At 39.1% G+C, this 21,875-nt stretch overlaps 7 protein-coding genes across 8 annotated transcripts; 4 read left to right on the forward strand and 3 right to left on the reverse strand.

Annotated features, from left to right (window-relative positions):
- Positions 1-132: 132 nt before the first annotated feature.
- Srp14 (signal recognition particle 14) lies at positions 133-888 on the reverse strand. Its single transcript, XM_076810121.1, has 4 exons — positions 732-888; positions 595-667; positions 412-524; positions 133-326 (listed from the first exon to the last, which is right to left on the reverse strand). The coding sequence occupies exons 1-4, from the start codon at positions 753-755 to the stop codon at positions 210-212; spliced, it is 327 nt and encodes a 108-aa protein (XP_076666236.1). The 5' UTR covers positions 756-888; the 3' UTR covers positions 133-209.
- Positions 889-1,282: 394 nt separating this feature from the next.
- Positions 1,283-3,229, forward strand: LOC143367873 (uncharacterized protein C14orf119). The gene is made up of 3 exons (XM_076810117.1): positions 1,283-1,719; positions 1,820-2,117; positions 2,427-3,229. Exon 3 carries the CDS (start codon positions 2,434-2,436, stop codon positions 2,785-2,787), a length of 354 nt encoding a protein of 117 aa, XP_076666232.1. The 5' UTR covers positions 1,283-1,719; positions 1,820-2,117; positions 2,427-2,433; the 3' UTR covers positions 2,788-3,229.
- On the reverse strand, positions 3,157-15,117 carry Sptz (zinc finger FYVE-type containing 26 spastizin). The gene is made up of 13 exons (XM_076809988.1): positions 14,666-15,117; positions 14,389-14,554; positions 12,975-13,577; positions 11,524-12,879; positions 10,046-10,192; positions 9,146-9,973; positions 8,543-9,073; positions 7,278-8,477; positions 6,535-7,044; positions 6,100-6,464; positions 4,424-6,015; positions 3,812-4,065; positions 3,157-3,742 (listed from the first exon to the last, which is right to left on the reverse strand). The coding sequence occupies exons 1-13, from the start codon at positions 14,827-14,829 to the stop codon at positions 3,575-3,577; spliced, it is 7,884 nt and encodes a 2,627-aa protein (XP_076666103.1). The 5' UTR covers positions 14,830-15,117; the 3' UTR covers positions 3,157-3,574.
- Positions 10,188-10,781, forward strand: LOC143367870 (uncharacterized). The gene is made up of 3 exons (XM_076810115.1): positions 10,188-10,306; positions 10,383-10,682; positions 10,752-10,781. The coding sequence occupies exons 1-3, from the start codon at positions 10,235-10,237 to the stop codon at positions 10,764-10,766; spliced, it is 387 nt and encodes a 128-aa protein (XP_076666230.1). The 5' UTR covers positions 10,188-10,234; the 3' UTR covers positions 10,767-10,781.
- LOC143367954 (uncharacterized) lies at positions 10,773-11,509 on the forward strand. The gene is made up of 3 exons (XM_076810230.1): positions 10,773-10,790; positions 10,843-11,212; positions 11,288-11,509. The coding sequence occupies exons 1-3, from the start codon at positions 10,773-10,775 to the stop codon at positions 11,494-11,496; spliced, it is 597 nt and encodes a 198-aa protein (XP_076666345.1). The 3' UTR covers positions 11,497-11,509.
- A 954-nt stretch (positions 15,118-16,071) lies between the features above and the next one.
- Positions 16,072-19,664, forward strand: LOC143367830 (uncharacterized). The gene is made up of 5 exons (XM_076810040.1): positions 16,072-16,471; positions 16,532-17,312; positions 17,386-18,020; positions 18,836-18,941; positions 19,304-19,664. Exons 1-5 carry the CDS (start codon positions 16,354-16,356, stop codon positions 19,527-19,529), a joined length of 1,866 nt encoding a protein of 621 aa, XP_076666155.1. The 5' UTR covers positions 16,072-16,353; the 3' UTR covers positions 19,530-19,664.
- On the reverse strand, positions 19,595-21,700 carry LOC143367855 (3'-5' ssDNA/RNA exonuclease TatD). Of its 2 annotated transcripts, none has more exons than XM_076810093.1 (2): positions 21,377-21,700; positions 19,595-21,002 (listed from the first exon to the last, which is right to left on the reverse strand). In XM_076810093.1, the coding sequence occupies exon 2, from the start codon at positions 20,977-20,979 to the stop codon at positions 20,044-20,046; it is 936 nt and encodes a 311-aa protein (XP_076666208.1). In that variant the 5' UTR covers positions 20,980-21,002; positions 21,377-21,700; the 3' UTR covers positions 19,595-20,043. The 2 variants fall into 2 exon arrangements, with proteins under 2 accessions (XP_076666208.1, XP_076666207.1); XM_076810092.1 differs by having other exon boundaries at positions 21,347-21,686.
- Between the last annotated feature and the right edge of the window lie 175 nt (positions 21,701-21,875).

A 21,875-nucleotide genomic window follows, 5' to 3' on the forward strand; every position in this document is an offset into this window, starting at 1 on the left:
TAACTCAGCTCCCTCTTTTTCACTGCAACAGATTTCCCATATCTCTTTGCTAGGGAAGCGGTGCACTCAATTACACATCGTTTATTCGTATTATTTACATAAAACGCAATTCATTTCTTAGACAGTGTCATATACGTTAGGGAAAATTGTATTTCTTGTTATACAAAAGTTACAATAGCGCACAATGGAATAGTGAATGTCGTAGGATGTCAGTGAACCTTAGGTTTCGCAGATTTCACTTTCTTCAACTTCTTCAGGCCATTGACGTTCGATTTCAGCAGGTTCCAATACGTTCGCTGAAACTTGTTCACGTCCTTGGAATGGATCTGAAATGCAAAGCGCACTGTCTATGCGACTTACTCCTCCCTGATCAACTAACGAATGATGTATACTCCTGTGATAATAACGTACAATGGTACTGATCTTCTTGGACCTCAACGTGGCTCTTACTAAGCAAAGGAACTCGCTCGGCGTGGGTAACGGTGGCCTGCCTTCCCTGGGTACCGGTTTATTGTGTCCATTAACTAAAACGACAATTGCAATATTTAGACGCAGCCGAGAATAATCCCGCTGCCTCTGAACGCGGGTACTTACACCTTTTGATAGTCAACGCCACAGAGCCATTAATACGCGACTTGTCGAAGAGTCGTGTCAGCTGCACTAGAAACTGAAGTGAAAATTAAGGTAGAACCGCCAAGTAACGGTACTTCGTTGGATATACAAGAAATTACCGCGTCGTTCTTCAGCAGAACCATTTTGCTGAATCCAACATATGCCTTTACAGTTTGTCGAATACCGCTTGTCACGTTACAACCTGGCTACAGGTTAGAAAGCATATTTATGTATCGCAAGCAATCGTAAGTGACAAACGCGATGATACGACCAGATACGACTAGTGATTCTCTAGGCAGTGATCGAAACAACGTGTATCGTCGCTGATTGGTTGCCGCGATTTGGAGCAAAAGCGGAAGTAGACAGAGAAAGAAACTGTAAAAAAAGAAAGAGACAGAAATACTGACAGAAAGAGAGAGAGATAAATACTGATAGAAAAAGACAGAAATACTGACAGAAAGAGAGAGAGAAATACTGATAGAAAGAGATAGATAAACGTTTAGGTTATGTTATTTCCGGTTTTGCCCCAAAATGGCTGCGGTTATACCTAACCCTAGAGGATCACTATATAGATACGACAAACCGAACATTATGGGAGGTTCACATGCCGGCAACATGCCACGCGCGTTTCCAACACGATCCGGCGTGTGGAATTTCATTAAAACCCCGTAACGCATTCTGCGCTCTTATCAGCAATTTTGAAATGTTCATTGTTACGTACCGCAAATGCAAATTTGCTATGATACGAGTCTTCTCCGTTTTGAAAGTCAGTTAGATCCGTAAGAAGCATCGAGAAGAATAACAGCCGCAGGCCCCGCGCTCTCGCCGATAACTTTTACCGAAATAAAGCTCGATGCTGAGGAAAGAAAATCCTTCGTCGACCGAATAAAAAGAATTCTCGAAAACGCGACACCACAATGAGCGGTACAAACGTGCACGTGAAGATCGGTGAAAATGACGCGTGCATCTTCGAGAACAATAATACCGTCGAGTCCAACGCGAACAATTTGAGCGGCTTAATTTCGTGTTTGAAGGACACGCAGCTGAAAATTAACGATTTTTTAACTAGCCTCGTGGAGAAACGGGATGGTTCTGCTAGCGTTGAAAGTAAATAGAAGCGCGGAAAAGGGAAAGGGGATGCTCGGGAGACGAGAGATTAATTTCGCCCGAGCACCCGCAGAAACTAATGAATTTTTATCAATTTTAGATCGGCTAACGTCGGACAGCGATTCGGATTTTGAAGAGGAGATCGAAGTTAACCCTAAGAAATGCAAACTGATCGATTAATAAGCGCGGCGTAATTGCTTACATTATTCGCTGCACAGAAGTTTCGTATGATATTTCAAACATTACGTTCCCGCATATCATTACCGTGCGATGTGATATATTTGTCATTTCATCCCCGTTTGACAAGCAACTGGTCAGAAGGTTTTGTGATGGTCAAAAGCGATAAATCGAAAATAATCGAGCGAACGCTGTATCACCGATAAGAGGAAACGCGACCGGTAAACACGAGTTCTTTTTATAGCAGAAATTTAACGCGCCGCGATGATAATTAAAAAATTAGAGTTTCTGTACTATGCCCTTTGACATGTCATAATTATCGAATTATTCACTGCTGTTATATCGCTGTACATCTGTAATATTTAAACGGTATTTTGTTGTTAGTTAATTCTCTTTCTTCCGCTTCTCTCTATCTCATCCTGTTTTCCTGCGAGAGATTCATTTATAAATTCAAACAAGCAAGATGCCTTCTCAAGTCATCCACTTTCATGTGCTGCGATTAATTAACAGTGTCGCTTTTGTTTTTAAAGTTAAACCATGTCTACCATATTATCGAACGAGGCGCAGGTGCGCTACATAGTGGAATGGTTTCAAGAATGGTCGGAGATGCAAAGAAACGACTTTCTGGACGTGCTGCTGGAACAATGCGGTCCCGCGGGCCTCGTTAACGGATTGGTGTCCAGAATGGAGAACCTGGGATACACGGAGGGCTCCGAGAGGCCGCCGAGCCTATTCCAATGTCGTGTGAAGCTGTTCCGAGAGTGGAGTAATAACTGGTCGCAGCAGGAGAAGGAGTCTGTACTCGCGTCGATTAAATACACCGACCATGCGTTCGCAGAGAAGTACGAAGAGAAGCTGTCCGCTTTAGTGAGTGAAGAAAAGAGTTCGTAAACATTTCAGCCGTAACATTCTGCGGTGTCGCAGAAGATTCAAGCTTCTTTGATTTAATCGCAAATTCAGAACTACGATATGAAATTTTAAATGGAAAAGCAGACGATTGATGTAATGGTAGCTTTTGGTATTTGTATTTATATTATGGACATAATATGGAATTTTAAAAGTTTTGCAATAATTTTGATAACATAGAGTTGGCGAGGTGTAACTATACATTCCAGTATCGTTTCTTGTACGCAGTTTTCAGCAGCTATTCCTCCTTTGCGTACGCGCGAGGAAAAAGGAAAGATTTGTAGCTATGTTTGGATGTAAGCAGAATAATTCCAATTCGGGAAAAAGAGATGTATTATTTTGCTTATGAAAACGTTTTTTATTCATTGTTTCGATGTTATTTATTATCATACATATATTTCATATAAATAAATTTTTTTAAACGTCACTATTATTGCACTTTCTTCTTATAACAACACTAAGCTTACTTAATTAAATTACGATGCATTACTTAATTAGGTACTGCCCGATGGTTTGAAGTTAAAATATATATGTCCTTCTTGATATACGATATAAAAAAGAATGGAGAACAAAAACATGAAGAATAAAAATCTTTAGACATTTCACTGTACAAACATGTATGGAATGCGATAAAAAATTAAACCTTACTCGATATTTACAAACAGTCGCTTTAAAAACATTCTTATAAAACTCTTAAGATCGTAATCTCGTAAGGAATAGAATTAGAGGAACTTATAAGGCATCTTACTTATTGGTACGATACAACCTAAAACTACAGCTTTGGTTCTTGCTGAAGCCACTTTATACATATCGCTTTAATAGCATTTTGACCCAGTCTATCAGATTCTTTCAAGATCTTTCTTATGTCCTGCCCCCGCGAATGTTTAACAGCTAATAGGTACGCGGCTTTCAGTTGCTTGCACTCGATGTACGCGTTTATCTGCAAATTGAAAGATTTAGAGGATATATCAGAGGAATTACGGAATTGATACGCGTAACATAATCTTACTTTGAGCTCTACGTCAGTTATCAATCTGATGAGACTGTGAATATCATTCTTCAGAACTGACTCAGGCTCGCTGTTCAAACGATTCAATAGCAGCTTCACGCAATGCGTTAGAACATAATCGGATATGATGTGTGAATTTGGAATTCCAGAAGTGTGGCAACATTTAATTAATTGCTCTATCGCGGGAATGTTATTCTTAAGCGTCAGGATATGACCAGTGACAGAGTACACTTTCTGCTGTGGGAGATTATAATCTGAAAAGAGATGTGTGTTTTACGTAAATGAATATTGCATTCCTTTCCTGCTCGAGGTATCCGTCAGAGTTCGGCATTATTTGAATAAATATTCGAATAGTCTTCCAATAAACATTTCGAAGAAAATGAAGTTATTCGAGAATAACGAATAAATATTTATTCGAATAAATTCTCTAAAATTATTCATTATACGAATAAAAAAATTTTTTAAAAAATATTCACTATTCGAATAAAAAAATTAAAAAACAAAATTATTCGTTATTCTCGAAGAACTTCATTTTATTCGCAATTCTTATTCGAGATCAATCGAATAGTGCCCAACTCTGGTATTCGTATTACGATTAGATTATTGTAGGACCTTGCATTATTCTAAACGCTATTCCAAATCCTTCCTCAATATTGCGCCCGCAGAGGATAGCTAGAACAGCTAGATCTATCTTCTGCTGTTGATTACCGAAAAGGGTTGGTAGTTCGAGGGTATGAAAACTATCACAGTCCTTTCCTGGAAGCAAGTTTAGAAACTGGGTGGGAGTCCTCCCCTCTTTCTCACAGTTCGCCAGAAATTTCGCAATCTCCATTTGTCTACATATCGTGTTTATATGTTTGTCTATTTCCGAGGGCTCCATCTCCATCGTTAAGATCCCTTGATTGCTGTGCATGGAGCTTGTGCTCTTTTTCCTCTTTCGATTCAACGTTTCGATCTGTAACTCAGACTCCAAGTGTCTCTGCGCATCGAGCAAGAAACTCCCTCTGGCACACAGATCCGTGTAGTCGCTTACGTCGTTGATATAAAAGCGAATGCACGTCATCGCAGCTCGCACAGAGTCTTTCATGAAAAGTTGCAGCTGATACAGAATATTCAAGTACTGCTTCCTTTCCAAACTGTGGCACACGTATATCAAGTACTTCTTCCAAACGAGTAAACTCGAATCTTTGCTTCGCATAGCTTCGTGAAGCTTCTCAGTGCTTCCGTCCTTTAAACAATACGTATAAACTGCGTTGAAAAACAGATCGGATTCTAAATCGTTTTCTAAAGTGAAGGCAAGGCACTCGTTGTATTTCTCGTGTTTCAGAAAGAATTCCAAGATCGAATTGTAACTTCCATAAGTTAGTAGATAATAAAGACTTTCGTGGTAGTAAACGTTCTGCGTGGCTGTGGATGGATTTTTAACATTAAATTGCCCTTGACTTGTTACTTTCAGGCTACCAAAGTTATTTAATGTTTCCTGCGAGGCACTAGATTTGTACTGATAGCAATGCGGATGTACAGATTTGTACGTGCTCAAGTTATTCAATATTTGCAAGATTTCTGTGAGCAACGGTGGATCTTTCAGTGGACGATTTCTCGCAAATTCAGCCCTTCTCGTGCTCGAGTCGTCCACTTTAATTGCTTTATCCTCGTCAATTGTATTCATTTCGGTAACTGGCTTCCGAGGTTCCCCGCTGTTTCGACTTGTCGATTCCTTCGGATAGGACAGAATGACCCAGTCGTCGAAATCTTCGTTGTTAATTTTATCAAGGCAATGGAAGAATTTGTCTCGTGCCTGATCAAAGTACCCCATTTTCAAGCACGCTTTACCCCAAGTCGCCCAGACACCTTGCGTATCCAAGCCTGCTTTGGTACTCACGTCCAGAGCGAGGGTCCACTGTTCTTTCTCAATCAGAAGATCTCTCAGCTTTCTGAATGTACGCCCGTGTAACTTGTCAGAAGGTATGAACTGTAAGCAATCGGACTGCACGAGAGTGGTGATAAGATCTACTTGGGACAGAAAGCGATCGCAGTGCATCAATCCGGTATTAAGGCCAAGTTTGGCACACTTGACCTTCGCAGCCACCAACAGGGAACGTATCATTTTAATAATCACAGTGTGATCTACTTCGGGATTCACTTTCCCACCGCTGACAGGTTCTAACAGTCGTTTCATCTCGTCGCAGCGGTCCAATAAGAAACTGCAAGAATACATTTGACGCTTTGTACCTTTGCAGAAGAATCTCGTGCCGCGGTTAAAATGATCTACAGATATAAATGATTACCTGGTGTACGTTTTGTGATCGGAGTGTAAGTTGAGAATGGCCAGGCACAAAGAAATGTTTGGAGCGTACTCGAATGAAAACTCTTCTCTGATGGTCTCGTTGTGCTTTTGGTCTCTTGTTAATCTCCAGTAATCAAATATTTCGCTACTTGGCGTAGATGGTGCTCCTTGAAATGCTCGCATTTGTAGTACTGTCTGTCGCTTGCAATCATCGCATACGCGCACGAGCACGGAAGGCGGATAACCAGGCACTTGCATGCGATGCTGGGAACAGGTTGCACAGATAATACGGCCACATCTACGACAGTGGTGTCGCCTGTTGAACATTGAGAATATGACGGTCTTGCAACAGCTGCATTCACTGGCCTGTGAAGTAACAGAGTTAGAAAAGTTGAATACTACGCGTACTACGGTATGTAGGGTTGTTCAGGTGTACCTTATCGTTAGGCACCCATTCGTCCTTAGTGGGAACTAGAATGGGCATGACGAACTCGGTATTCTCTGCTTCTAAAGCGGAATGTTGGACGTTCCTTGATCTGTTTTCGATGTTATCACACTGCAAAGACACGCGACAATCTAACGATTTCTGAGCATAGAATCTTATGATGTTGTCGAAGCTGCTTCTTGAAATATCCACTTGCTCCAATTTATCTTCGATTCTACTCAATATTTCCTGGATACTTCCGAATTTGCAATTCATTAATAATTGTTCCAGCATCAATAACGGTTCTTTTATCAGATGGATGTACAACGGCCTCTCTTTAATCTCCAGCATACGTAAAACGTCGATTCCTATTAGGGTCCTCCTATACTTTATCGTTTCTGTCGCTTTACAGTGGTCCAATAAATAATTGCAAATAAATTGCAGCGAGTCTATAGATTCTAGCTTCTTTAACACGGTTTTGCATAATTTCACCGATTGGCTCAGAGGCAACGCTTGAAGAAACTGGAAAAGAATAAACTCGAATAAGAATTGCGAATAAAACGAAGTTATTCGAGAATAACGAATCATTTTTTATTCGAATAAATTTGTATAGAATAAAAATAAAATGAAAATTTATTTTTAAAATTTCTTCGTTATTCTCGAATAGCTTCGTTTTATTCGAAGATTATTCGAATAGAAATTTATTCGAATAATCCCCAACTCTGACGTTCGTGCTTCGATGCTCCTCGAAATACCTTCAACATCTGTTTGAAGTTTTGAGATTCACTTTTCAATAGACCCATCAAGAAGTCTTGCATCACAGAGAAGTGTATTTCCAAGGAGAACGCTTGACTCTCCAGCCATTCCAAACATATTTCAAATTGCTCTGCATTTATCAACGACTTGACAATTTTAAAGGGGTCAATCTTTTCTGTGCAGTAAGCAACGTCGTACCAACTGCCATTAGCTTTAGTGACACAATACGGGAGCATTTTATGAAAGATCAGTATTCTGTGTAGGATCTCGATCAGTTGGAATTTACAGTGCGCGGGTAATTTGTAGCTATCCGTATGATGCACAGCTTGAAGTAAAGCATTCTCGCAGATATTTACGTGCCACTTGTCGATATTGTATAATACTGTTTGGCTTAGCGCATATATATCTTTCATTTGATACACGTATCGCAATATTTCCGAATCCTGCACGGCATCGCTTTTGGATACTATGCAGCTCAGGACTTTGTCTTTAAAGCATTGTAATTCTGTACTTCTGACCAGATCATCCGGCAATGCGTTCATAAGTCTCACACAAGCGTGCCACTGATTCTCTTCTAACGCAGATTCAAAATAAGTCCATAACTTTTGCGCAGGTATCGTTTCAAAAATAGCTGCGAGAGTTTGATTGTTCTCGAACAACAGTTTCATTTCTTTCACCCACGGCGAGCATAGAAGATTTTCGAGGGAAGCAGTGCGATTCAAGTTGTCGCAATTGTTTTCTAAAATAGTCGGATTCTCGTTGTGTATCCGTTGCAGAAGGTAAGAGACCACCCAACAGTGACCTTCCAAGTACTGCAATAAACTCGATCTTATGGCATGAGTTTTCGATACACCCTTACGCTGACTGACCTGTTTGTGATTTGTATTGGAATAGCTTGAATATTTTAATATTATGTCGTATGAATAGGTAGGTGCCATGTACTGTATAACTATGCTACTATTAGAGAGCTTAAAGTAGTCTTCCACTGACAGCAGACTGCCGCTGTTACTGGCGTCGTGCAAATCACTTTTACAACTCTCGGAGACAAAATCCTGATATCGTTTCGCAATATCAGGCAGCAAGATTGTCCTCTGCTGTTCTGTGTTCTGCGCCGACTTCTCCAACCTTGACGAATAGAAGTCGCAATATTCGTGGAAAGCGTTATTCAGATCTTCGCTCAACGATTCTGCATTGCACACCTGCGAAAGCGAAGCTGTTAATACATCGTTTACAAAATATAATAAAACAGAGATTGATGACTTACTCTGATACAAGGCGTCCCATAAAACTCGTTAGCCATCATGAAGATCACTCTTGGATCATGCGTGATATCCAAATCCTGCCATACCGGCTCGTTAAGCTCTTCAAGTTGTATAAAAAGCTCATCACTGGACATAATATTATTTAGCAATTTCGACTTAAGCGCAGCAAGTGTTACTAAGCCTAAATCACCGATTAAATAACCGATCGACATCGACGAGATCGCGTGCTGCAAATTATTGAAAGGGGGATGGTGTGCCCAGACAGCCAAGCTGGCGTGTAGAAACATAAGGTTCCAAGTGTTTAAAAGAAAAGCCAACGTTTCATCCCCCATCGACAGTTCGCTCAAATCTAGGCTCGCGAGGCGAGACGTTTTACTCAATGTGTCTTGAATGCCAGGGTACTTGGACGTAGCTTCACAAGTGTCGTGGCTTAAGCGAAGCTGGCCTAAATTTAAATTCTCCAAACTCTGCAGAAGTTCGGCCAGTATCTCCGAAACGCACTGATTCGGCCCTTGTATTTTATGGCTTAGATCCTGTAACAGTAATGCTTCCTCCATTATCGTTCCAGATTACAGTGGCACGATTTGTAAGAAGTTGGTACGTACCGATTTACTCGAGGCTTTGTTTAAGATAACACATCCGATGTCTTTATTGTAAGCAGGATAGTTTATAGTTTTCTCGTAAAATAGGCTGGGACAAGCGTTCGCGAGGATGCTGTACACTAAATTCACTTGTAAATTGTGGGCGATCGCTTCGAGTTTGCTCGGCTCAATGTCCAGCTCGAATATCTGGTGGCCGAAGTAGTATTGCAATGAGATTCTTAATAAATCGGACACCGTGAGTATCGGATGCTCGGCTGGGATAATGGTGTGTAGAAGTTGCAAGTGAGAGTATATGTTTTGCATGTACTTCTCGGTTCCACTAGAGATCGCAGCCATTTTGCCAAGTATCTTTAAACCCGGCAAGTAGCTACCATCCTTCAATATTTTGTTGATCGTGTTTTTGTTTGCCTGCGATTCTTTGAATTCGTGATGTGTCGTTGTGATATTAGCCCAAAGGTCGTCCTTCTCTCTGCACGCTTTTACAGACAACGATACTTTTGCATCACAGAGTATATTCTCTACAGAGAACTCGTCTTTCCTTTCATATAACAATTGATAGATCTTGGCAAAGAAATTTGCGTATTCGGTATTGTCAAATGTTTTGCACAGCTTTAAATATTTCATTGCAACTTCGCACAGGTTCTTCGAGACGGAGTGGATCTGACTCGTAGTTAAGGCTAAATCTAGTACGCATATTGTTAATATCTCGTTGCTGTTGAGATTGTTCATGCTCAGCATACGCAAATTAGCTTCTTGCGATGCCAGGAATGTTTCGAGTTGGCTAGTCTGCCTAGAAGACTGTACGCCTTTCTGAGCGACTAGTCTTATGTTCTGCAGGAATAAAATAACATTTAAGTTGAATATCTTTCATACGAATGGAAGTACATAATCTATAGAGCATACCTCCAACGTAGAAGACTGTAAGTTCTCTGTCGTTTCACTCTTATCTTTCAATGTATTCGCTTGTCGACACACGTTCTCCTTAAACACGTGCAACGCCTTCGAGAATTGCATTTCTCCATTTAATTGCGTACTTCTCATGTCAGATGCCTGCGAAGTAAAGACCAACGCTTAAGCGAATAACGTTTAAACATGGCATTCCGAGCAATGATAATTATATTAATGCTACTCAATGTTTCTGTTATCTCGTCACCGTTGTACAAAGTTGAGTGCGAATGAATAATATCATCTTCGCTGCTATTACTTTTGGCTCGAGTAATGCATCTTGTGCTTTGCGTAGATTAATTTACAGGATAAGAAAGTATTTGGGATTACGTCCGATAACAAAGACTACGACGAAGAAAGCGAAAACGAAATGATTCAACCTGCGGACCTTGCGAACATGAAACTTTACGCGGAAGACGAGAGTAGATACAGCCCGCTCCATTCTTTTGTAGCAAGTTACAACGAGCGGGAACGTCTGAATAAGATGCAACTAATAAATGTGCTGGCTCACTTGGCACCGATCGTATGGGAAAAGCCTAGCATGGACCACATCGACGAACCCTTTATTGCTGGATTTAGAGAAGATTTGGATAAAGTGTTCAATGATTAAGCGATAATCTTTATGTCTTCTAAAATTCTAGCTCTAATCAATACTTATTTTTAGATAATGAAAAATTGAAAATCTATGCTTTCGCAAGGAAGCGTATCGTACAAAACGTGGGTTTGAGTTTAAAGAGCCTACATCCGTCACCAAGAAACATTTTACTGTAGAAGTTGATGATACAGAACCTGGCGAAGAGATTTATGATTACGCTAAGTTCAGGAAAGAATACGAACAGCAAATCGAGCAGGATATAATAAGCATTAATAAAACATTAAATGCGACTGCCGAAGAAAAGCCAGAGGAGCAGCCCAAAGAGGCGCTAAAGGCCTTGCTCGATTTCAAAAATTGCACAGAAGAATCGAAAAGATTTGGCGTTAAAGCAATAGGCTGCCTGATTGACAATTACGAACGTGAGAAAGAAAATCCTATTGTAAAGAAGACGCTACAGAAGACTTGGTTGATTGTTAAGGTTTGGTCCCTGATTTACGTGTGCCTCGCAGTTCCTTGTTGGTGCCAGTATGGCAAGTTTCTCGATTAAATAATTTGATCAAAGCGAAGCAACGAGTGACGCGTAATGTCAATGTACGATTCCTTAGGTTGGAGCTGTTGCTGTTTTCGTTTTAAGTTCTGCTTCCCCCGTAGAAGAATTCTATTTGCAAAACAGTATTACGCGGATAATCCTCCTGGTACGCTGTGTATACCAGTTAAAAAGAAAAAGGAGGCGCAGCAGATTATAACTTACGAACCTACTGAATTCGAACTCGACGAGTATGAAAACTTTGAAGCTGCGATAAGGAATCTATAAACATGTTTTCAATATTAGTATAGTTACCTCTATAATGCCCTGCGCTTTCGCATAATCGTTTCTCCACAAACACTGTATAATTAGCGTTTCTTTAGATGCCAACATAAAGTTCACGAATAATGGTTTGTGCGTGATATCTTTGGTTGCCGTAGAATCCGTTAGCAGTGCTAGATTCTTAGGACGTTTCCGCCACTTGGTATTATTATTTATCAATTCTGATTCGGAGCTACTGTCGGATATAATCTTCGTCTCGTCCGATGTACTGCCTTCTTGGTAAAAAAGTATATTGTCTTTGAAGCGACTGGAAGTTAACTTTCCATCTAGGCGAGCTTTCGCTCTACTCGCAATACATTTATTTGCTTCCTTAGATGTATTAGTGTCTTCGGTGAACTGCAAACTTGTATAGAGTTCTAATCTCCATTTGGCATCCGTTATTGCTGCGTTAATAGAAGAAATATGTGTTTGAATTTTCTCTATTTCTTCCGCGCGTGTAGTTTCATTCCTTACTTTCGTGCACTCAATTTCTGTAGCTAGCATAATCTCTTTTAAATGAAATAATATGTCTCTTACGACAAATTTGTTACACATAAAGCCCATTAAACGCTGTTCCATCCATTTGTTTTCAAGTTTCGATTGCTCGTCCGAAGGACTGGTGTTGCTTTTATTATAACTCTTCTGAGTATGATCAAAGTCCTCGTGTCGCAAGAAAAGTAATGAGAATATATTCTCTATTACCTGCACACGCAGGCTGAGCGGATATAACGCTTGTACGTAATGTTTCATATCGGAGAAGTGACTCGCAATAATGGGTTGCTTCGCGTTATAAGTATCGGATAATAAAATAGCTTTCACAGCGCTCAGCACGCTACAGTATGCATAAAAAATATTCTCGGATTCACCGAGATCTTTTAATAAATCTGTTATGTTTTTGTATTCCTGTTCGTGCAGATTCGTTATCATTTTCAGCACCGAAAGGCAGTTGAAATGTTGCAGTAGGTTGAACATATGTTTTACAGATATTTTCTGATGAAACGGATCGATCGATTTTATCGTTCCTTCAAGTTGATTGGAATCTTTCGCCTCGAAACTTTCTTTCATCCAGTGCAAGATATATTCCACGACCTTAACATGTTTCTTTAACCGAATGTTAAGTCCTTGTAAAGTAGAGTCACATTCAAAGTTACATTTAGATATTAAAAACTTAATCGAATTGCATATGAAGTTGTCAGTTTCTTCGATTTTACTAGGAAGAATGTCTTCTTTGGGGCAGTCGTTTAAAACTTTTAACAATAAAGCTGGCCAAAATGTCTTTAATAATTTACAGGACAATAATAATGAAACGTCATCGTACTTCTCGTTTAAGACTAAAATGTAACAAATGTCCTGGAAGAAAGGTATCGTAATATTAGATTAAAGGCAATAACATTTTTAGCTTTTAATTATAATGTATTTCCGATCGGTTTTACGTTATCGCTTACCAAAATATCTACGACCCAATGAAGCTTCATATTAGTCACTCTCCCTATGAGATTATTTTTATTTATAAGCGGAGCGGAGGTAGAAATACGATCGAGCAATGTCTCTTGAATTCTTATTCCAACGTTCAACTCGTCAGCAACTTTAGAACGTGCATAAAATTCGTCAAGAAAGGCACACCATGCATCGAAAAGTTTTCTATCCATCCTTGAATACAATACAAGGTCGATATCTTGAGTATTACATGCTTTTAACAGCACAGGAAAAGACCATCTCGATAACTCTAGTATATTGGACTCGCTTATATACATTTTCGACATAATGCATAACGTGCATCCAGGAGAAGCGTCGCTCATCGATCGACGCTTAGACAGTTGAGATTCTATCGATTCTTTGGCAAGAGAAACATATATATCCTGTAAAGCGTCGATAAGAGCGGTGGATGAGTTAAAACTGACTGGAAATAATTCGTTAATGATCCAACATACAACAGTCGGGTTACTATAAACATTTTGCTTCAGGAATATAAAACATTCATCTCGTATCTTATCAAACATTTCTGAATTCATTTGTTCGCAACCATTTTCGCACATCTTCAATAAACCCTAGAAAAGATACATAGTAAAGCGTGTCTGCATCAAAAGCACGAGCGGTGAATACATACAGGGCCGTTCCTGGGTTTTGGCCGCTCAGGTGCAAAAACAATATTGCCGTCCTAATTAATTTAATATTTTTTAATTAAGAATTTGATATGCAGTCTTTACTTTTATATCTATATATATATACATAATTTAAACAGTTATCATGCAAAAAAGTTTGGCTGTACTTCCGAATGGCCCCAGTGGCCGATCGGCATATGGTTTGAGGGGAGGGGTGGACCCTAAATCTAAAATTGTTGCTTCGGGAATTTATTAATTTCCGAGATATTAATAAAAATCTTTTAGCATTTCTGTTTACTTATTCCGACACAATGCATTCCACTTTCCAATTTGTTCTGGATATTAGTATTGCAGTGGTAAGAAGACCACGTCCAGCTGTCCATAGAACAAATTGGGGGTCAAGATGGATCCCCGTTAGGGCTAACGTGTATGCAGTTCAAAAAAATAATTTGTAAAAAAAAAATTAATAATGATTTTTTATTAATATCTCAGAAACTAATAAATACCCGAAGCTACAATTTTAGATTTAGGGTCCACACCCCCTCCCTACCTTTCTCCTCAAACCTCGTGTCGTTCGGCCACTGGGACCATTTGGAAGTATATCTAAAAGTTTTGATTATTATTCTTATTAGTCAAAACTATATATATAATAAACGGCCTGTGGCTGCCATGAAGTTTGGCCGCCAAGGTGCGGGGACACCTTCTGCACCGCTGCCAGGTACGGCCCTGAATACATTTTACTCGGTTGATCGAGTACCTGTTGCAAGGGACCTGTTAAACTCCTGCACAATTGCAGAGCATGTACCATTTGTACATAACTATGCTGCTTCTTAATATCTTTAACGTCCGACGCCAGATTATCGATGAACTTCTGCAGCAATGTTTGGGTAATCCATTGATGCTGATTTTCATTTTGAGAGTGACTGAAACATTTGCGATGAATAGCGAGTGTATTTAAAATTCTATTACTCTACGAGTATGTTGGTAATATATTTAACACTGCAAGCGCTTCTGTAGTGCACAGAATTACTCACATTAAGTTGGTGATCAAGGTCTCGGGTTGAACAAAATCTACAGTGTCACTTTGACAAGGAAGAAGCTTATTCTTATCGCTCTCCTGATAAACAACGAGTGACGTGTACCACAATTTTGACAGAATGCATTTATTTATTTCCAGCGTTCCCACTTGCTTTGTCATTTTTCCCGAATTCAATGGGCATAGCAGTGCTATGATAGCACAAAGAGACAAACAATGCACGCCTTCTATCAGCCAGCGTGCGTCAACATTGTAACAGATAACAAGATCGAACGTCTAGGGTGGCGAAATTTCATTTGACGCTCGTGTGACGTTAATATCTATTTCCGTGCCTCTTTTCCTATCTCGTGGGAGAACTTGGTCTAATCCAGTCTTCTCGTTTTACCGATTAACAATCAATCATCGCGCCAAAAGCTTCGGCCACTTTGCCACTTCTCGTCGACATCCTCGAAAATTACTCACGCCCGATTTCTTCATCTCTGGACAAAAGTCCCGGTTAGCTAGCGGCCAGCTATCTGCTATCTGCTAGATGGCAGTAGCACGTGTTTCTTCACGCTTTTGGATCCTATGGTTAACTGACTGAAAGGTTGGCGCGGAAACGCCGCAAAAAAAGTAAAGCCACAACTTCATTGTGAAGCTGTCATTCATTTTTGCAAAGTTACGTGTCGAAGGATCGACAGTAAAAAAAAACACTAATATGGGACAAAATTGTGAAAATTTATTAAAGCCAAAGGAGGAACTATTAAATTGCAGAAGCAATTAGTAATCGATGAATCGGAACCAAAAAAAATTATTCATAAATTGGCATAAAAAAAAGAATAAATAAATTAACCATTAAAAATTTAGAAGCTGAATTAAAAACGAAAGAGTATAAACTGTTACAAATAAAGAACCATGGATATTAATAATGACATTTTACTTTTATTTTCCCCATGTTACTGTTAGAAATTTAGTTTCAGATAAGTAGTAGTAAAGTAGGCCTCTTCTTCCTCCAAATGTTAGAACACGTTAATATTCATGATCACTTCCATTTTTAAACGATTTTTTCGTCGAAGCGCCTTTTCAAACAAAACTAAAATCGCTTGTCCACAAGCATAACTCTGTTCTCTGTTTCACATTTCCTACTTCCTCCACTACTGCAAAAACGCACTAACTGACAGTTCCAGCAGTTATCCGGTGCCCGGACCTCTAGTCAAATTGACCGGAGGATAACTGGCAGATAACTCGAGACTAGAGGTGAAGAAATAGGAATGTGCCAGATATCTGTCAGATACCTCTGAGTTATCTGGCAGATATCTGGAAGTGAAGAAATCGGCCGTTAGAGACTCTGAGTAGCCAATAAGCCAATACAAACACCTTTCCCTTCACGCGAAGCCGCGTGGAATGCTATTGGACGCAACCCTGCTTTCCGTGTTGCATGTAAGATGAAAGAGAATACTTGTGTATGAATTTTGCTCGAATTACATTTCCACTTAAAATACTCCGCCGAGCAAAATCGCCCCGTTGATTTTCAACACGAGATTCTTAATATTTTGCAGATGTAACAGCGTGATTGATATGTAACCGAATCAACAAATGAATTTCTAACCTCAAACAGGATTTGTTGGTAATAGTATGTTTATGCGAACCGCGAATAGTAATGATATAATTTTGTAAGACTATTTTGTAAATTTCGGTAACGATACAATGGAAAAAGCTGTTAGAAAATTAATGAGTAATACGATAAAGCTGCGCCACTGGACGACTTTGTCAAATTGTATAGCGACGCATAGCCCATTGCTGAATTCTGCGGATCCACTACAAGGTACTGAATATCCGATTAAGAGCGCTCGAGAGGTTTTGTTAACGGTGCGTGCTTTTGCAGATAACTCGATGTGTAAGGAATCGGAGAGCGATAAAGAGAATGTAGGAAAGTTTGTCGTGGCAGACAACTACGATGACCCTACAAATACTATCAAAAGTATCGAGCCGAATTATAGGGGTATAAGCGGAAAGGAAGTGATTAAAATTATGACCAGCTTGAATATATCTTTGAAAAAAGGATTACATACCGACGACGTGAAAAAGTCCGTAGAGTTTATACAAATGTGCGAGCGAATACAGAAAGATGCGAGATCTTTCGGCATTAGCCACATCATACAGGCTTTACATGTTTTACTACATTCTGATATCCCTGTTAACAGCGTACTAGTCGTAACGCTACTTCAACTTTTAAGAATTACTGTGAACGACTTGTCTGTGGGGCAGATATTAATCGTATATCGGTTGTTACATAACCGGCAGGCTACACCTTTAGTCAAGGGCCTGCTAGAAGCTTTGCCTCGTGTCTTTCGTAATCAAGTACTAGTCGAGCTTGATAGGAGAAATATGTATACTTTATTCAAAGCTCTTTCGTTTGCCTGCGATATAAATGATCCGCAAACGTTAAGTTATATTATGGACATCTTAAACACAAATCGGGAAAGTATAAATGTACAGTACGTTACGCCTACTTTGCGCGCGCTGTGCATGTTACCGTTCCTGACTAGGTCCTCTTTGGCAGTTCTGTTGAAAACCAAGGATGTGATAGTGAACAATTACAAATCTTTCGATTTCAGGGACATAGATTCGATATTGTATCTTATTATCTATAAATTCAAAAGTGGGTGAGTATTAAATTGTCTTAATTACATCGAAGGTTCTAATATCGTTTTACTTAATCCTCCTTCTCTGTTACAGGAAAATGCAGTTTTACAGCGAAGACGTAGTAAACGCATTGTGTAGATCTGTCATACATAACGATTTAGGTTTTATGCGGGGTATTAAATCCTTGAGTAAATTAAATAGGATGTTTCACAGCAGTATTCCTATGTTGAACTATGTAACTGAAAAACTTATCCAAGACACGGATGTCATAAAAACCTGCACACCTTTCGACATATACACTTTGATAAGAAGCTTCGTTATTGCTGATTATAAATCGCATCATTGGAATATCATGAAAGTGTTGATGCTGAACTATATCATCGATACAAATTATTCGATCCACAATTTAATAACTATTGTTTATCGCATGCTTTCATTAGATTGCTATAGCCCGGAGTTATTAGAAAGAGTTTTCACTTTATACTACTGCGCGTCTAACAATGTGAAAGATAAAGGATCGTTGTGGCACATCTTAAAATTACATCAGTCCATCTCGTACCTTTATCCTCAATATAATGGGATTAGATTAAGCCAGGACATGATGGAGAAGCTTATAACAACGTCCCAGCACGATAACTTACATCCTTTGGGTAAACATGTAGAAGAAGCAGTCGGAGGTATTCAATACGTGAAAGCTGGCTTGAGAACAAAGCTCGGGGATTTTGTCGGTGAGCAGTTAATTTAGTAACTTGCACGAGTATCGTCATTAAGGGGTCATTCTGGTAATCACACCGCAAAATTTGACAACATTCAGGCTTTTTGTTCTCAGTGAATACAATGAATAACAATGTCAAACTTTTTTCTCATTTATTAAGCTACTTGTAATGTATACGGAACAATTTTTTAAATACACTTTTAATTGTGTTTTTTTTCAATGTTATCTGGAGTTCAAAATCGCGCCTTTGAAAAGAAATACCTCCCTGGCGGGAGTGATTTAAGCTCACAGACTCATCTGAAACAAAAAATCCAAGCTGATTCTTAATCATTATGAGTACCGCGATCGCAGGTGCCAGAATTAGCCACGTAAGTCAAAATTTAACAAAATCGCGCGCATTCAAACTTCAAGCAAAAATGGAAAATTTCGAGACCTGAAGTTTGAATGCGCGCAATTTTGTTAAATTTTTACTTACGTGGCTAATTCTGGCACCTGCGATAGCGGTACTCATAATGAATAAGAATCAGCTTAGTTTTTTTGTTTCAGATGAGTCTGTGAGCTTAAATCACTCCCGCCAGGGAGGTATTTCTTTTCGAAGGCGCGATTTTGAACTCCAGATGACATTGAAAAAAAACCATTAAAAGTGTATGTAAAAAATTGTTCCGTATACATTAAAAGTAGCTTAATAAATGAAAAAATAGTTTGACATTTTTATTCATCGTACTCACTGAGAAAAAAAGCCTGCATGTTGCCGAATTTTGCGGCGTGATTACCAGAATGACCCCTTAATAGACACTGATTGAATTAAGTTGTCACGCGTGATTTCAGAGCACACCATTGCGTTGAAACCAGATGGTTCCCTTTTGACTATCAATGATTTCAATAATAATGTTACATTTGTCGAGGACTTGGTGATACCGCCTGATTGTCACAAGTAAGAAATTTTACATCTCAAGCAGTGGCGGATTTAAGAAAAATGGCCCAGGTGACAAAAGTTCTGAGAGGCCGATTTTTTCGGGAAAATGAAGAGGTAGTTTACTAAAAACGGGCTAAATGTAGTAGTACAGAAAAAAATATAATTTTTCGATAAGTATAACTAATCATAATTTTTTTTTCTGGAGATGGGGCCCTGGGGGGCCTTCTGGGTAGGGGCCCAGGCAGCAATTGCTCATCAGCCGCCCTGTTAAATCCGCCACTAATCTCAATTGAGATTCAATATTTGCTCAGCCGAACATGGGAATAACGTTTCTCCTAATAACAATATTGTACAAGTCATACGTATACATTTCTTTACAGATTGCTAGTCTTTGTCTTTCCAAAGATAGCGTACTCTATTAATCTGCAAAAGATGCAAAGTACGTGGAGATTACTTCTAAACTTAATAGAGCTGTCCACAGGATGCAAAACTCTTCCTATAAATCCATATTTATGGGATAGGATCCCTGAATATAAAAAGAACATGTTCCTCCGGGTAGCTATACAAAATAAGTTCAATCAGATTTCATCTTGTACATACAATTAGATTTATATGTTAACTTAAACTGCCTGTAATAGCAGACTGTAAGAAAATCGAAGAAAATATAGATATACATCTGTGTAACAATTTATTTATATGAAAATATTTACAACCTCCAACAATAAAATTGCATGATCTCGGACTTTATGTATCTTATACATGTTCCTACAAAATTTTCATCATATAGTAATAAATGAGATATTTATACCGTACTAAGTTTAACATGTGAATGAGTATTTCTGTATGCGCGTAAAAGTAACATATACATATACATAGAAGGCAGTATCTATCAATATATGAATAACGTAGAAATTTCGACACGTTCTCTTCTTACAATTATTTACTCGTCAGCGGACAATACGAATGTATGCCGCTGTTCTCGTAAGAGGTATGCTCGTATAAACACACAAATAATGTTCTCAAACAAAAACGACACGTATAGATTCATAACAGAAGGATTAAAATGTTAAATAGCACCAACTAGCACCATTCTCAAAGATTAAAATAATGATTACCGATATCACTGATTCAGACCAAACAACTTTAAAGCATTGAAAGCAGTAGCTAAGGCAACTTCTTCCGGAGTGATCCGCATAAACGCCGCTACCATTTCCACTATTGCTGGCAAGGCACATGGTTCGTTACGTTGGAAAGTACAATAACGATGGAGAAATGTCATGGAACGTTCTGTGAGAGCATCTTTAACATGCGTGGGCAGTTTACTGGCTCTGGTGTTAGGATACATGAACGGAGCATCTGTTTCTACTAAAATTCTCTCTAAAGGCGCGAGCCCCCTTTCTAACAGTTGCCTGATTCCGCTGTCAGACTTATCTTTACAGAGGTACCCCGTAATCCCTAGATAAAAGCCGTGATCTAAATAAACTTGTGCTTCCTCTGCAGTACCGATAAACGAGTGAATTAAAACCGGCGGCAAGCAATTTTTGTAATGGTCGAGAACTTCTACAACATCTGTTTGAGCGCCTCTTTCGTGTATTATAAGTGGTTTATTCAATTGGCACGCGAGTTCTACTTGTTTATGAAACACGGCTCGCTGTGTCTCGGGATCGGAGAAGTCGCGACTGTAATCTAGACCGCATTCTCCTATTGCCACGCACTCTGGGTTATTGGCTATACTCTCGAGTTCCTGTAAAGTGTCAGGACTCTCCCAAGACTTTGCATCGTGCGGATGCACTCCAGCGGTGGAATAAAGAGTGCCGGGGTATATCCTAGTTAATCGTAGCGCTTCTTTACTAGAGCGGATACTCGCACCTGTTACCATAATCTTCTGTACCCCGGCATCCTTTGCCCTCTGAATTACGCTATCTAAATCCCTACTGTACTTCTTATTCGTAAGATTGGCGCCGACGTCGACTATAATATAATTTTCATAACACTGCGTCATGGCAGAGGAAACAGCTTTCTCCTCCGCGTTCGATGCGGTAACATTCTCGGCCATTCCTCAATACTCGATTGCAAAATCTGAAATAAAAGAGGAACAACATTATCATTATAAATGTTACCTTCGACGCCATAGAATACGTAAACTTGGGTTGTTAAAGTAAGGCAACGATTTATATCGCTCGTCTTGATAGCGACATTTATTAGACCTAGTAATCGTTAATTAATTTATCCATTATCCAACATATGTTATGCCCTGGTGTACAAGCCTAAAGAAAAAATAATGTACTATGTGATTAAGCTACTTAACCTATGTCAATCGAAGGAAATGAAAGATGAACGGAGTAAAAGAAAGGAGGAACATGTTAATGATACAGAATGAATAGTAAATATTGTGTGTTAAATACATGCTGTGAGACACTAACGATAAAGTGCAAAATGCATCTGTTGCCAACCCGTTGGAATTATTTCCAGTCAATTGGTGGTGGTCAGGATTCGACTCTCCCCGAACAGTTCTTGAAAATACTTGACATGTATGCAAACGTAATAGTTTATCAACCGTATTGTAACTCTGTACTTGCAATTTCTCTTTATGACTTAAAATCGAAAACACTGACGCACACACACATGTCGATGCCTGAACGTGAAACGCGTTATACAGCAGAAGCACAATGTATAGCCTGCCATATGATTGGTACTTTTTAATAAGCTGATTCGATGCGAAAAACTCCGGTACTCTCACACCAGTTTCATCCTATAAGTTTCTATTGTAATAAAATGTGTACATTAATCTTGAATAGAGAAGACTTTTTTATAATGTGAATTTATCTTGAATATACTGTATATAAGTACATATTGGGGAAGCACAATATTTAAGTTTTTATAATTGATGGACAGAACATTCATTGTGTACGCAGGTTTAAGAGGGAATTATATATGTAAGTTATACAGGGC

This window comes from Andrena cerasifolii, chromosome 4 (assembly GCF_050908995.1).
Source record: "Andrena cerasifolii isolate SP2316 chromosome 4, iyAndCera1_principal, whole genome shotgun sequence".
NCBI classification, from domain to species: Eukaryota; Metazoa; Arthropoda; class Insecta; order Hymenoptera; family Andrenidae; genus Andrena; species Andrena cerasifolii.

Excerpts from the sequence above, each read along its gene's own strand:
- Srp14 (XM_076810121.1), bottom strand. The coding sequence starts at position 755 with ATGGTTCTGCTGAAGAACGACGCG. Across the intron at positions 525-594 it reads GGCGTTGACTATCAAAAGGT|TTAATGGACACAATAAACCG; the intron begins GTAAGTACCCGC and ends TTGTCGTTTTAG. Across the intron at positions 327-411 it reads CCAAGAAGATCAGTACCATT|ATCCATTCCAAGGACGTGAA; the intron begins GTACGTTATTAT and ends TTTGCATTTCAG.
- Sptz (XM_076809988.1), bottom strand. The coding sequence starts at position 14,829 with ATGACAAAGCAAGTGGGAACGCTGGAAATAAATAAATGCATTCTGTCA. Across the intron at positions 13,578-14,388 it reads TAACAGGTCCCTTGCAACAG|GGTTTATTGAAGATGTGCGA; the intron begins GTACTCGATCAA and ends TATCTTTTCTAG. Across the intron at positions 6,016-6,099 it reads GATCACAAAACGTACACCAG|TTTCTTATTGGACCGCTGCG; the intron begins GTAATCATTTAT and ends GTATTCTTGCAG.
- LOC143367954 (XM_076810230.1), top strand. Across the intron at positions 11,213-11,287 it reads TCCTTGTTGGTGCCAGTATG|GTTGGAGCTGTTGCTGTTTT; the intron begins GCAAGTTTCTCG and ends ACGATTCCTTAG.
- LOC143367855 (XM_076810093.1), bottom strand. The coding sequence starts at position 20,979 with ATGGCCGAGAATGTTACCGCATCGAACGCGGAGGAGAAAGCTGTTTCC.
- LOC143367870 (XM_076810115.1), top strand. The coding sequence starts at position 10,235 with ATGGCATTCCGAGCAATGATAATTATATTAATGCTACTCAATGTTTCT. Across the intron at positions 10,307-10,382 it reads TCTCGTCACCGTTGTACAAA|ATTAATTTACAGGATAAGAA; the intron begins GTTGAGTGCGAA and ends TGCTTTGCGTAG.
- LOC143367830 (XM_076810040.1), top strand. The coding sequence starts at position 16,354 with ATGGAAAAAGCTGTTAGAAAATTAATGAGTAATACGATAAAGCTGCGC. Across the intron at positions 17,313-17,385 it reads ATCTATAAATTCAAAAGTGG|GAAAATGCAGTTTTACAGCG; the intron begins GTGAGTATTAAA and ends TCTCTGTTACAG. Across the intron at positions 18,021-18,835 it reads AAAGCTCGGGGATTTTGTCG|AGCACACCATTGCGTTGAAA; the intron begins GTGAGCAGTTAA and ends GCGTGATTTCAG.
- LOC143367873 (XM_076810117.1), top strand. The coding sequence starts at position 2,434 with ATGTCTACCATATTATCGAACGAGGCGCAGGTGCGCTACATAGTGGAA.